Below are 14363 nucleotides of genomic sequence, written 5' to 3'. Positions count from 1 at the left end.
TCAACAGATAGTTGCAAAACCAGGTTCCCCATTCCTTATTTATTTATTTATTTATTTAGTCTTTTTAGGGCCGCACCCACAGCATATGGCAGTTCCCAGACTAGGGGTTGAATCAGAGCTGTAGCCACTGGCCTACACCACAGCCATAGCAACACCAGATCTGAGCAGAGTCTGCAACCTACACCACAGCTCACAGCAATGCTGGATCCCCGACCCACTGAGCGAGGCCAGAGATAGAACCTGCATTCTCATGGATACCAGTCAGATTTGTTTCTGCTGAGCCTCGACAGGAACTCCCCCATTCCCTCTTAAAAGTGGTTGTTTACCCAAGCATACCTGACCTTAACAGAGTTGGAGAAAACCCCCACTTAAGATGTTGGGATTCTGACCTGATAATAGCTGTTACAATTTTCTAAACACTTATCCTGTGCCAGACACTGGACTAAGCTCTTTATGTGTTCACCCATTTAATCCTCATAAACTGGAGAAGCCAGTGCAGTGCAGTGGTTAAAACAGAGGCCAGGGTCTGAATCTGCCTCCTGCAAATACTAGCTGTACGAATGACTTGACTTCCCTGCACCTCCACAACCTCATCTGTAAAATGCATATTACGTTACCACCCTGTGACAGTGATATGAAAATTAAATGAGTTATATGAGTAAGTGTCCGGAATGCAGTGTGCACAGTACAAGCAGGGTTGTCATCATCATCATTCATTTTCACTTATGACATCACTGAAGGCCAAGCTATAGACCCACAGTTCTTTCTACTGTCAAGTTCATTGTTAAACCCCGACCCTCCCTTACATTCCATTATACAGCGACTGGGTTACCCTCCTGGCTGGGTTGCCCTCAAGGCTATGGTCTCATGGGACAGATGGGACCAGTAAGAAAGAAAATTAGGGAGTTCCCATCGTGGCTCAGTGGAAAGCAATCTGACTAGCATCCATGAAGATGCAGGTTGAATCCCTGGCCTAGCTCAGTGGGTTAAGGATCCGGCATTGCCATGAGCTGTGGTGTAGGTTGGCAGCTACAGCTACAATTCGATCCCTAGCCTGGGAGCCTTCATATGTCATGGATGTGGTCCTAAACAGACAAAAAAAAAAAAAAAAAAAGGAAAAAAAATTAATCGAATCCAATCTGTGGGCTTCCCAGACACGGACTTAGATGCCCCAAGGAAAAGCGACACTGCATCTTCTCTGCTTTGGGAGCAGTGGTGCTGGAAGCACAGCTGGACATGGACCTTCTCTCCCTAGGCACCTATTCACCCTCCCACAAGTCCGCCCCCTTGGCCAAAAAGCACACTCCTGGGAGCTCCCCACAGTTCTCCCTGGCCACCCTGCGGCACACGGAGTTCCTGGGCCAGGGATCAGATCTGAGACACAGCAGCATTTACAACTCAGGTCACATAAACCAACATTTAATGCATAACTACTGTGTGCAATCTTTGATACAAATGCTGTCTGAAAAACACTGAATTAAGACTATGCCTGCCTGGTTTAAGAAGCAATTTAAAGGAGTTCCCATCATGGCACAGCGGAAACAATCCAACTAGGAACCATGAGGTTGCATTGCAGGTTCAATCCTTGGCCTCGCTCAGTGGATTAAGGATCTGGCCTTGCCGTGGCTGTGGTGTAGGCCGGCAATATGGAGTTCCTGGGCCAGGGATCAGATCTGAGACACCAGATCCTATAACCCACTAACCTGTGTCCTGGCACCAGACTCCACAGATCCCACTGCTGCCACAGTGGCAACTTAACATTTTAAAATCAAAATGTTAAAAAAAAAAAAAAAAAAAAAAAGCCAAAGATTTCTCTTTACTTGTCTTAATGTGACTACAGGTTTAATTATACATTTGGCTCTTATTAACATTCATACTGGACAGCACTGCTCTTAGAGAATTCCCACTGTGGTTCAGCAGAAATGAAACCGACTAGTACCTATAAGGACATGGGTTTGATCCCTGGCCTCACTCAGTGGGCTAAGGATCTGGTGATGCCGAGTGGGGTGTAGGTCACAGAAGCAGCTCAGAGCCTTGCACTGCTGTGGTTGTGGTTGTAGGCTGGCAGCTACACCTCTGATTCAACCCCCTAGCCTGGGAACTTCCACATGGTGTGGGTGTGGCCCTTTAAAAAAAAAAGAGCGCACACCCTACCTGGTCTGTTTCATAGCCATCCTGCCCTCTTTGGTAGTTGAGCTCTTACCCACACTTCTCAGGTGAAATGGTCCAGAAAACATGAATTCTCCCCAAGCCCAGAATACATACAGCTGACGGTGTTACACTTGGTAACAGTAAAAATAGTTTAAGATGTTCCTTTTTAAATGACATTTTATAAAGACAGACTGCTAAAACGTCAGATATGCCAAACAAGCTTACTTTTTTGAGATGAGTCTTTTTTTTTTTTTTTTTGTCTTTTTGTCTTTTTGCTATTTCTTTGGGCCGCTCCTGCAGCATATGGAGGTTCCCAGGCTAGGGGTCTAATCGGAGCTGTAGCCACCGGCCTACGCCAGAGCCACAGCAATGCGGGATCCGAGCCACGTCTGCAACCTACACCACAGCTCACGGCAACGCAGGATCGTTAACCCACTGAGCAGGGGCAGGGACCGAACCCGCAACCTCATGGTTCCTAGTCGGATTCGTTAACCACTGCGCCACGACGGGAACTCCTGAGATGAGTGAGTTGTGCGGCTCTACTTATCTGCTTCCTTATGAGCACTTACACAGCCAACTGTAGCCATGTCGAATTTTCAGGGCATGAAACGGGAACTGTACCAAGCTAAGAGGAAGACCACCACTCCTTCCAGGGCTAAAATAAGACTCCAGAAAGGAACAGCTTCACCATGGGACCCCAACCCAGAAACAACCATCCAAAGCCAGACACCCCCTCCTCCGGTGAGCCACGAGGGTGATGGTTATCACAAAGTTATCCTAAGTCAAAATTTTCTTGTACTTCGGGGAAACAGCAGTCACCATTTAACAGAGGCTGTACACTCCCTCAGACGCTCTTTCCACTTTGCTGTAAAAAAGCTCAAAACATGACTGACGGAAGCACCAAAGTCCACTGAGCCATTTTATTTGCACATATGTATTACATCCCTAGAAAAAGAATCCAAGGATTTTCCCTCCTGTGTGTTTTCGTCTTGCTTCTTCATGGTCCATGATGCCAGCTGAGGTTGTAAGTACAATGAACCTACAGAGTTTAAAAAAATAGTTCAACATGGAGCTGCTTTCTGGTATAGCAAAACACCAACATTCATCAGTGCTTAAGATGCCTTCCCAAAAGGGACACGCAGACTAAAGCTGCTTACACGGGCTGGCATGGCTCTGAGAACCAGGAGACCTAAACCCAGAGACCTCAGCGATACATACACACTCAGAGCCCTGCCCTCAGCTAACAATAAGAAACAATGCTGTCTAAAAACAAAGACTGGAGTTCCCATCGTGGCTCAGCAGAAACTAATCTGACCAGTATCCATGAGGATGCAGGTTTGATCCCTGGCCTCGAGCAGTGGGTTAGGGATCCGGAGTTGCTGTGAGCTGTGGTATGGGTCGCAGATTTGGCTTGGACCTGGTGTTGCTGTGGCTGTGATGTAGGCTGGCAGCTATAGCTCTGATTTGACCTCTAGCCTGGGAACCTCCATTCGCCAGGGGGGCAGCCCAGGGGGGAAAAAAAAAAGTAAAAACAAAGACTGGGACATTAACTTCAAAATGTCACTTTCTGCTCTCAAGGAGACATGGAGTTTAAAGCATTAAAGTATTGATATAAACTTGACTGAATTGTTTCTGCTGCTTACTCCAAGTATGATCCCAGGCAAGCTACTACTGTAGAGTGTCCCACCTAATCTGGCAACCTCATGGGTTACTGTGGGGACCAAGTTAAGACACAGAAGGTAGAAAGTCAACTGTGGGCATTAAAATCCGTATCATAATTATAATCAGAAGTGACTCACTCAAAACTATACCTATTATACAATAACCATGAAATGGGAGTGAATTCAGCATCACCAAACATGTCTGGGAGCTTAAGCTCTTAACCACAAACAGGTAAAGGGCTTACTATGTCAGATCTTAAAGTGCTTTGCCAGAACTAAATCAGATGGTTATACAACTTATTAAGAAAACTACTATCATTTTTTTAAGATGAAGAAATCGAGGCTTGAATGCCCATGGCAGTCAAGAATTGGAACCAAGGATGAAGATTTTCAAATTGAATCTCCCCAGAAGCCTGTGGTTCAGAAGTGATTCTGGCCATAGGAGTAGATTCACAGCAAACACATATGAACTATATGCACTGAGCCAAAAGAGCAGACATTAAAGGGCACACAAATGTGCTGTCTCTCAGCCCTAAGATGCCTCTCAGAAGCTAGCCCCTAACACATGAGATATGGCGACACAGGAGTCAATCCTGAGGTCAAGCTGGTTGAATGGAGATAACTACTACTGCCAGAACTTGGAAAAAAACCCAAGTCAAACTGCATCACAGCAATGCATAGCATTAACTTCTTTTTAAATGAGGAAAATCAACTCACCCAAACTGACGGGATGGGAGCAGGTTATTCTGCCATTTTTCTAGATCTTTGAGTTGCACATCAAACCTTGGACTGATAACTCCACACTGTAAAACATAACAGAAAAAGCATTTACAAGTCACATAAACCAACCAACAACATTTAATGCATAACTACTCCGTGCAATCTTTGATATAAATGCCATCTGAAAAACATACTGAATTAAGACTATGCCTGCCTGGTTTAAAAAGCAATTTAAAGGAGTTTCCATCATGATGCAGCGGAAACAATCCAACTAGGAACCATGAGGTTGCGGGTTCAATCCGTGGCCTCGTTCAGTGGATTAAGGATCTGGCCTTGCCTTGAGCCATGATGTAAGTCAGTTGTGGTGCAGATCTGGCGTTGCTGTGGCTGTGGCCAGTGGCTGCAGCTCTGATTGGACCCGTAGGCTGGGAACCTCCATGTGCCACGGGTACAGCCCTAAAAAGACAAAAAGAGCCCCCGCCCCCGTCACTAAGATAACACATGGCAGTCACTAGTGTACATACATCCCCATAGCCTGCAGAGCTGTCCCCACACAAACAACCAGATTTTAAAGAACTCTGACAAATAAAATTGTGATCAAGGAGCTCGCGTTGTGGCTCAGTGGGTTAAGAATCCAATTAGTATCCAACAGGATGGAGGTTTGATCCCTGGCCTCACTAAGTGACTTAAGGATCCAGAATTGCTGTGAGCTATGGTATAGGCTGGCAGCTGTAGCTCCAATTTGACCATTTCCCTGGGAACTTCCATATTCCGCAGGTGCAGCCCTAAAAAATTAACTTAAAAAATTATAGTCAAGCTTACTAATCTAGCAAAATGGAGATAAGGCAGAAAGAGGTAAGTTATCCCACCTGCTTGTTACTGGAACACGACAACTATCCTCCAAAGTGAGAGCTAAGAGCCAAAGCACTGTACTTTAATCAATCACATCTAGATCATAAAACACAACAAAACATCAAACATCTTCTAAAAGGCTACCTGAACTTACCTAAGGGTTCACATAGGTTCTACGACTAGATCAACTGGGTGAAAAATAGGGGATCAAAAGGTTCTTCAGAGCTAAATGTGACACCCGACGCCCGACTCACATCTCACGCATTGAAAATATCAATGCAGAAAGTCTGCTATTTCCACATAAGAAATGATCATGTGAGAACATGCAGGATTGATTAGTACCATTGAAGTGTAAATCTCCAAGTGCAGGTAGACAGACATGTGTGCACATCCATGCAAGACGAATCATTAAAGATTCCAAGATGTTTAACAGTAAACTACAAGAAACCATGAGGTTAGAACTCAGTGCAGTTCAGGGCAGTTCCTTCCCTACAGATCTGAACCCATAAAAACTGAAAATGGACCTGTGAGGCCCAATTGCCCTAGGGCAAGAAGCCCACACAAGTTCTCTTTTTAATAACACCATCTCATAAGCTGCAAATGTCACTTGAGTGTCAAGGGCAGTTCCATACTGAATTGAAGGAATACAGGAATAGAAAAAACCCAAAGCCACAGTCAAAGACCTTTCTAAGGCCTCTATCTACACCACCACAGGCAGGCTTTCTTTATTCCAGCAGCAAAAATCCCTTCATTCAACTAGCAGAATTCCAGCATACCTCTCCCAAACCGGATGAATCCTAAGAGGATGTGCTCAAGGCCAGAATTTTCTCAGTTAATCTATAGTCTTCAAACACTACCTCCCAGTCCCATGACATTCCCGCAGAAAGAAAACTGAGGCAATAAAGTCTGATAAACGAAGAAAACTAAAAATGAGAAACCAAAAATGAATTCAGACAGCTAAGTAATAAGTGTGGCAACTATCTGTTAGCCAGGATTTTTCAAACTAGTGTACCACGGAACAAAGATGTCACAAATGAGTTCCATTTGGGACATGCTTTGCTCAAACCTGTCAAAGTACTATGTATAGTGAATGTTGAAGAGAAATGTGCTACAATGGATTTCTCCAACTAAGCGTTTTGGTTTTGTCTTTTTTTTTTTTTTTTTTTTGTCTTTTTTTTGCTATTTCTTTGGGCCGCTCCCTCGGCATATGGAGGTTCCCAGGCTAGGGTCGAATCGGAGCTGTAGCCATCAGCCTACGCCAGAGCCACAGCAACGCGGGATCCGAGCCGCATCTGCAACCTACACCACAGCTCACGGCAACGCCGGATCGTTAACCCACTGAGCAAGGACAGGGACCGAACCCGCAACCTCATGGTTCCTAGTCGGATTCGTTAACCACTGCGCCACGATGGGAACTCCTGGTTTTGTCTTTTTAACATCTTCTGCAAGACAACTTTAAGTTGCTCTATAAACTATATACTAAAACCAGCTCTTCCACAATTACTGAGATCTTGAGCTGGTCTCAGATCTTAGCTTAACTCGAAAAAAATACACCAACACACTCTCCTCTATTTCAAGAACACATTGTGAGCGTTAGAGTGAGAAAGAAGAGTGAATCCAAATCCTTCCTTGGGACTGGGGTCTAATGACTACAATAAAACATAAGACAAAGACCCCAAATTTCCTTCAGAAACTTCAAATCTCTCCCAAAGGGGTCCAGTAGTTTTCATCTGACATTACACATTGCAAGCGTGAAAGCTTCAAACCTGAACACAGAAAGTAAACTCAAGACCCCAACTTGCTTTTAGACAAACACCTGACCTCCAAAACATGCATCAGTTAACATTTAACCCGCAGTCATAAAAAAAATCAAACAGATCCACTAGATTAAGCTTACAAGTCAAAGTGAAAGGGAGAACAGACCTCAAAGACACACACTGCACCTATACCAGCAAAACCAGAAGCATTTCTACAGGAGTTCCCGTGCTCAGCAATCAGCAAACCCGACTAGCAACCATGAGGACGTGGGTTCGATTCCTGGCCTCGGCCAATGGGTTAAGGATCCTGTGCTGCCATAAGCTGTGGTGTAGGAAGCAGACATGGCTTGGATCCCCAAGTTGCTGTGGCTCTGGCATAGGCCAGGGGCTAAAGCTCCGACTGAACCCCTAGCCTGGGAATCTCCAAATGCCACAGGTGTGGCCCTAAAAAGATAAACAAACAAAAAAATCCAGAGAACCCCATATTCTGTCCAAAATACCCATCAGCAACAGAGACGAAGGACCAAAGTTATTTACACTGACAAAATGAGAGGCCATTGAGTGGCTCGGCTCAAGTCTAAGCCAATGAGGGCAGTTTGTTAGCCGCCCCCATGCAAATGAGGAACCACCAGTTGTTCATTTTGCCCCAGGCCTCCACATCTCCCTTCAGATACCTCACACTCCACAAGCAATTGTCAACTCACCATTCTACCTGGAGAACAAAGTAAAATGTGATATAAAAATGAACAATTTTAACCAGTTCCTAATTCTGTTTAAACTAACTAGGTAAAGGAAGCACCGTTTAATTTTACAAGGGCAATTACAACACACAACACCATGTGAGACCACTTTGAAGGTTCTTAAATGTGGAAGACAATCAATTCTTACCTTATTTAGCCTGCCTGTGAGGTTCACAACAATTTTCCCAGCTCTATGATCGTCGATGATTTCAAATTCGCCAATGTAACCTATAAAACACAAGACACTGAATTGAAAACAATTTTTAATATTTAGACGGCAACACCCAAAACTATCAACCCTGAAATTTTAAAAAGGGGATGATTTCCTGTCCTTTCATAGCTTCCCACTCCCAAGCCCAAGACGTTCAGCAATCCTCCACTCCACCCCAAGGAGCTCCCAAAGCCCTTTCAATGAGGTGCTGCAGCTGCAATTATCACAAGACGACTATTTTAGGTGCCAAACACCTAGCAGGACAAGTCACAAACTTCCTCCTTACCCACAGTCCTAATCTACCCTAGCATTTCTTAAACAGCATCACTTGTCTAGACTATCCTGTCCACAGCCCAAATCAATTACAGTACTTCCCACGTAGGACTGACACCTCACCCCCATCTTCCTAGGCCTCTCCCCTACAATTTCTACTGGACTCTTTCTGTAACAGGTTTACCTCAAAACAAAACACATTAAGACACTTACCATGCTTCATCATCACAGTTAGAAACCTGACGATGACTTTGGAGCACGGCCTAATAAGAACCTGGCGTTTGCCTCTCTTTTCGGCATTGTTGATGCTCTTGAGGGCATCGGCCAGGACATTCATGCGCACCATTGTGGCTGTTCAGGGAAGACAAAACAGGGGTATTAATGCCATGGCCATTAACAGACACCCAATCATTCCACGGCTAACACATGCTTTTCTTTCTACCTCTATCAAGGTTCCCATCTCTACACAGGCTGGTTCCCTTGTAGCCCCGAAAGAATATGTCACCTACCAAAATGAAAACACCAGCTATGGTAGGCCAGTTAATTCAGAAAGGGAGCAAATGGTCACCATCGATGATTTCCAAATTTCTGAAAACCACCAGGACCTTTACATAAACCAACTCAGTGTCGGCCTCGTCCTAAACATCGCAAGATACCACTTGACTTTCTCCTAACGCCCGTAACTATTAAAACGACTGTACAGGTGCCACCCAAAATTATGCCCCACAGCAAGCATACCATAGTGGCAAGTATGTTACTTGCACCTCATCAGACTCTATCCCAACAGACACGAACTTACCTAACAAAGTTTTGAAAGCTAAGGACAAGGGCCAAAGCATGCTTTCAAACGACAACAGGAGGAGTCCGACCGGCTTCCTCAAGCTCAACAAGTGTCTGGGGGAAAACCTGGAGCCCAGAAGACACCAGCAAACCTCCACCCCAAGCAGGGTGCAATCTTCCCTGCCGAAGGGGCCTCAGACTCCCAAGCTCCCAGCGCGGCCGCAGCAATGGGAAGCTGTACGGCCCATTAGGGTCCCAGACTCCGATACTTCCCGCCAAGGAGGGGCCTCATCTACTAAGGGCGGTACTGGCATCGCCGATCGCGTAGGGGGTCCGGGTCGACCGAACAGTCGAAAAGCTCCGGGTCCAGCCAGGGCTGCGGCCTGCGCCCCACAGCCCGGACTCCCCAGAATGCAGAGCATGGGGCGGCTGAGCATGACTCTCTCCTCCGCCTGCTCAGACCCCCGCGAGGCCAGTATTCCCGGCACAGGAGGCCGCCGGCATCCTCGCAGGGAACCAAGACCGAGCCTCAGACCACAGGATGGCACCGATAGCGAACGGATAAAGTTGGATCGCTCAGAGAAAGATACTCACCGGCACGGAAAGATGGCGGAAAGAGGAAGGGAGGGGCGAGCGCACGGAATTATGGGAAGAGGTCAGGCTATCGCGAGACTTTCAAAGCCCCGCCAAAAACAAAAAAAACAACAAAAGAAGGATTGCCTAGCGGAAGGAGGTGGGTGAACGGGCGGAGTCTCCTCAGGGGTGGGCAGTAGAGAGTGGATGGAATCGAACACCCCAGGCGCTATCTGAGGGAGTTTATAGAAGGGCAACGCTAGCCACCGGATCGATTTCTTTCTAGCAACTAATCTGTTAAAATAAACAAGTGACAAGAGCCTAGATATTTGCACGTTTTTACTGCAATAACTGGTCACCATTTATAAAATTTTGATACTTAAGTATTTACAGTATCTATGGAAGAACCCGCAGAAATGTGTAATTGCCTCTGAGGAGGGCGTTAGGAACTGGTAATGGGAAGAATTGCTTTTTCCCTACAGAAATTCGTTCGGGGTTTTTTCTTGTGTTTGTGGGTTTTTTGCTGCTGCAGCTTGATGTGGGATCTCAGTTCCCAGACCAGGTATTGAACCCAGACAGCAGCGGTGAAAGCACCAAAACCTAACCGCTAGGCCGCCAAGAAACTCCTTAAATTAAAAAAAAAAAGACCTCTTTGAGTTTGCTTGTCATCCTTGCAGAGGAACCATGATAATCTTCTCTGCATGGGTCCAATTTTAGTATAGTGTGCTGCAGAAGCCAGCTCTCCCTTTGTTTCTTGGAAACGTGTATGGATGACTTTTTCAAAGCAGTCAAAAACTTTTCCCGCTGTGCCTCTTGTGGCTGCGGGGGGGCGGATTGGATCCCCGAACATGGCTGCAGTGGGTTAAAGGATACGGTGTTGCCGCAGCGGCGGCTGAGATTCAATTTCTGGCCTGGGGAACTTCCATATGCAGTGGGGGCAGCCATAAAAATTAAAAAGTAAAAAAAAAAATTTAAAAATTGATGCTTCCTTTTGGACTCTCCCTAAATGTTAGAAATTATTGGAGTTTCCAGTTGTGGTGCAGCGGAAATGAATCTGACTAAGAACCATGAGGTTGAGGGTTTGATCCCTGGCCTCACTCAGTGGGTTAAGGATCCAGGGTTGCCGTGAGCTGTGGTGTAGGCCGGCAGCTGTAGCTCCAATTTGACCCCTAGCCTGAGAATCTCCGTATGGCTCAGGTGCGGCACTAAAAAGTCCCCCCCCCCCCCGCCCCCCAAAAAATTGTTTACTGGAGTTTCAGACTTTTCTCTCAGTTCTGAGATAACACAGTTTGGAAGAAAGCCACAAGTGTTTTGAAATAAATGTGCAGCCTCTTAAAGGTTATTGCTAGGGTCAGATGAGCTAAGGTGCCAAAGGGCTCGTCAAAGCCCTGGCATGTGGCAAATACTCAGTAAGTTGTTCCTGAAGTCAGGGGTCTGATCGCTCCAGAGGGAGTGAATTCTAGCTCTGCTCTTTCTGAAGCTGGGTGACCTCAGGCTAGTTACCTAAAATCTGAAACTGCTTCTTTAGCCTTTCCTCCAGGCTTTCCCACTTACCCTCCCTTCTGTCTTTCCCACGTGGCAGTTAGAGTTACTGTTGTGGCTCAGAGGATTACTAGGATCCATGAAGATGCAGGTTCGATCCCTGGCCTTGCTCAGTGTGATCTGGTGTGGCTGTGGCTGTGGCTGTGGTGTAGCCAATTGGACCTATAGCCTGAGAACTTCTATATATGGCCCTATAAAAAGCAAAAGCAAACAAACAAATAAAAAATTAAGCCAGACCATGCCCTCTTCAAGGGGTCTTATCAACTCAGTAAAATCCAAATTCCTTGCAAAAGCTTACAGGGTCCTCCCTGAGATGCACACCAGTCTCCTTGCGCAGGAAAAGTGACCTCTTCCCACTGCTTGCTTTCCAAATATGCTCAAGCATATTCTGCCTCAGGACCTTTGCATCTGCTTTTCCCTTTAAGGTGAATGTTCTTCCCCTAGTTTACCAGGAAGTTTGCTCCAACTCCCTTTTCCTCAGGTCTGTCTTCAATCACACAAACTCACTCACACAGCCTCCTCCCCACTCCCTCCAACCCCACTGCCCTGCTTAATTTTTCTATGTAGCATTTACCATGTGAAATATTGTCAAGTGTAATTTACGGTCTGTCTCCATTCAGCAAGCGGGGATGTGGTTGGTTTTGTTCCCTGCTGTACTGTGAACCGGAGTTTGGCACTTGCCAGCACCTGCCATCAGCCTCTATAAGGATTCTATCATGAGTCTCTGCAGCTACCAACCCAAGGCACCCACCCTCCACCCCGCTCAGAGCATAAATCAGGAGCGAGGCTCTCTGTGCTTTGGGAAAACTGGAAGAACAGGTCTTCAGATTGTTCGATTATTTTTAGAAGATTTTATGTGCCTAATTCTTGCATCTCCTATCTAGAAAAACACTAAAAAAAATCCTTCATGGTGATGTCTGCTCCCTGTGAGTAGTTGCCACCTTAAGGAGATCAGCAGCAAACTTTGGTAAAATGTGGGCCTGATATTATTTCCCTTGCCTCTTTGGGGCTGTGTTTCACACTCATCTTCGAATGCAGTCATCTCAAAGGGTAAGAGCAGGTCGTCCTGCAGGTTGTGAAAACTCAGGATACGGGCGCTCAATAGCTGAGGTGCATATCAAAGGAATGATTGCAGTGAGCCCAGGCATCTTTTGTTCCTGCTACCTATGCTTTGTTGCAAAAACTCCTGTATATCCTAGCTCGTCCCTTACCCCCTCGTAGTGGTTTGGTTTCTCAGGGCCACCTGAGATGCTGTCTCCTGGGCTTAAGTCCTAATTTTGCCCCGAATAAAACTTAACTCTCAACTTTCAGGTTGTGCTTGCTTTTTTTTTTTTTTTTTTCTTCCAGGGCTGCAAGTGCAGCATATGGAAGTTCCCAGGCTAGGGGTTGAATCAGAGCTACTGCAGCTGCCAGCCTACACCACAGCTCATGGCAATGCCAGATCCTTGATCAAGGTCAGGGATTGAACCTGCATCCTTATGGATCCTAGTCAGATTCGTTTCTTCTGCACCGCAAAGGGAACTCCCCAGGTTGTGCATATTTTTAAGTCACCCATACCCACAGCTTCTAGAAGAGTTATCCAGCATCACAGTAGGTACTTATTGTAACATTGATGAATAAATGATGATACTACCAACACGCGAAGTGACTGTGAGGATGAATGAAATAACCCAGATAAAAGAGACCCATACAAGGAGTTCCTGTTGTGGCACAGCAGTAAGGAACCCGACTAGTATCCATGAGGACTCAGGTTCGATCCCTGGCCTCGTTCAGTGGGTTAAGGACCTGGCGTTGCTGTGGCTGTGGCATAGGCCAGCAACTGTAGCTCCGATTCAACCCCTAGCCTGTGAACTTCCATATGCCATGGGTGCACGTGGAGGACAAAAAAAAAAAAAGACAAAAAACAGTACCATCCATTCTCTCTCTCTTTTTTTTTTTTTTTTGGTCTTTTCTAGGGCTGCACCTGCGGCATATGGAGGTTCCCAGGCTAGGGGTCGAATCAGAGCTGTAGCCGCCAGCCTATGCCACAGCCACAGCAACGCGGGATACGAGCTATGTCTGCAACCTATGCCACAACTCACAGCAACGCCGGATTGTTAACCCACTGAGCAGGGGCAGGGACCGAACCCGCAACCTCATGGTTCCTAGTCGGATTCGTTAACCACTGTGCCACAACAGGAACTCCACCATCCACTCTTTATACACTTCATTCATCCCTTCATTCAACAAACATCTAATGAGTGCCTACCATGTGCCAGGTGTTAGGACAAACATATCAGTTCCTGCCCCTGAAAAGGTCCAGATTCCAATGGAGAGAGATCCCTTAAGTAATAACATGATACTGGGCAGTGTGCCACACGGGGTGCCAATACGAAGTGCTGTGGGAACAGGAGGTGGCCTGGGAGGTAGCTAAAGCTTTCACAGAGGAAGTGCCATTTGATCTGCGTCATGAAGGGTGCTAACAACTACCAATTCCTAACTCCCACTGAGTGCTTCCCGCAGATTAACTCTGAGTCCTCAAAACACGTGCAATTCCATAATGTTCCTGTGAGATCCGGTCTGTTATCCCCACTTCACAAATGAGGAAGCAAACTAAATTTAATCTTGCTCTTGTTGTTGTTGTTTTTTCTTTTTTGGCTGCACCAAGAGCATGTAGAAATGCCTGGGCCAAGAATCGAAACAGCACTGAGATAGCAAGCCAAGTTGTGGCAGTGACAACCCTGGATCCTTAACTTGCTGGGCCACAAAGGAATTCCTAAATTCAATCTTCAACTAACTTCAGTCTTGAAATTTTGTTGTAAAGTCAAAACAAACAAATGGTCACTTATAACTTGTCTAAGCTACTAAATTACTTGTGGGGCTTTGGGATCTAGGCCTGCTTGATCCTGAAATGTTGGGCAGGGTGTGTGGTCTATAGATATTTTAACAGCCCCAAGAGCTAGGAGAGCGTATAAGATGAACAGGAGTTCCCGTTGTGGCTCAGTGGGTTAAGGATCCAGTATTGCTGCAAAATGCAGCATAGGTCACAGATGTGGCTCAGATTCAGTGTTGCCATGGCCTCAGTTGCAGCTCCAATTTGACGCCTGGCCTGGGAAATTCTATA

At 46.0% G+C, this 14363-nt stretch overlaps 1 protein-coding gene across 2 annotated transcripts; it reads right to left on the bottom strand.

Annotated features, from left to right (window-relative positions):
* RPS15A (ribosomal protein S15a) lies at positions 3053-9883 on the bottom strand. 2 transcript variants are annotated; one of them, XM_021086553.1, is made up of 5 exons: positions 9165-9721; positions 8579-8716; positions 8030-8109; positions 4530-4615; positions 3053-3190 (listed from the first exon to the last, which is right to left on the bottom strand). In XM_021086553.1, the coding sequence occupies exons 1-5, from the start codon at positions 9202-9204 to the stop codon at positions 3097-3099; spliced, it is 438 nt and encodes a 145-aa protein (XP_020942212.1). In that variant the 5' UTR covers positions 9205-9721; the 3' UTR covers positions 3053-3096. The 2 variants fall into 2 exon arrangements, with proteins under 2 accessions (XP_020942212.1, XP_020942213.1); XM_021086554.1 differs by lacking the exon at positions 9165-9721 and adding an exon at positions 9740-9883 and having other exon boundaries at positions 3054-3190.

The sequence above is a fragment of the Sus scrofa genome, chromosome 3, assembly GCF_000003025.6.
Source record: "Sus scrofa isolate TJ Tabasco breed Duroc chromosome 3, Sscrofa11.1, whole genome shotgun sequence".
Lineage (NCBI taxonomy): Eukaryota > Metazoa > Chordata > Mammalia > Artiodactyla > Suidae > Sus > Sus scrofa.
The sequence above is the reverse complement of the archived record's forward strand: the minus strand, read 5'-3'. Positions and strand labels throughout refer to the sequence as shown.

What these genes read in the sequence shown, in the direction of transcription:
- RPS15A (XM_021086553.1), bottom strand. Translation starts at nt 9,204, where the DNA reads ATGCTTTGGCCCTTGTCCTTAGCTTTCAAAACTTTGTTAG. An exon ending in AACTGTGATGATGAAGCATG is followed by an intron (nt 8,110 to 8,578) that starts GTAAGTGTCTTA and finishes TGTGTTTTATAG; the next exon opens with GTTACATTGGCGAATTTGAA. An exon ending in TCACAGGCAGGCTAAATAAG is followed by an intron (nt 4,616 to 8,029) that starts GTAAGAATTGAT and finishes TATGTTTTACAG; the next exon opens with TGTGGAGTTATCAGTCCAAG.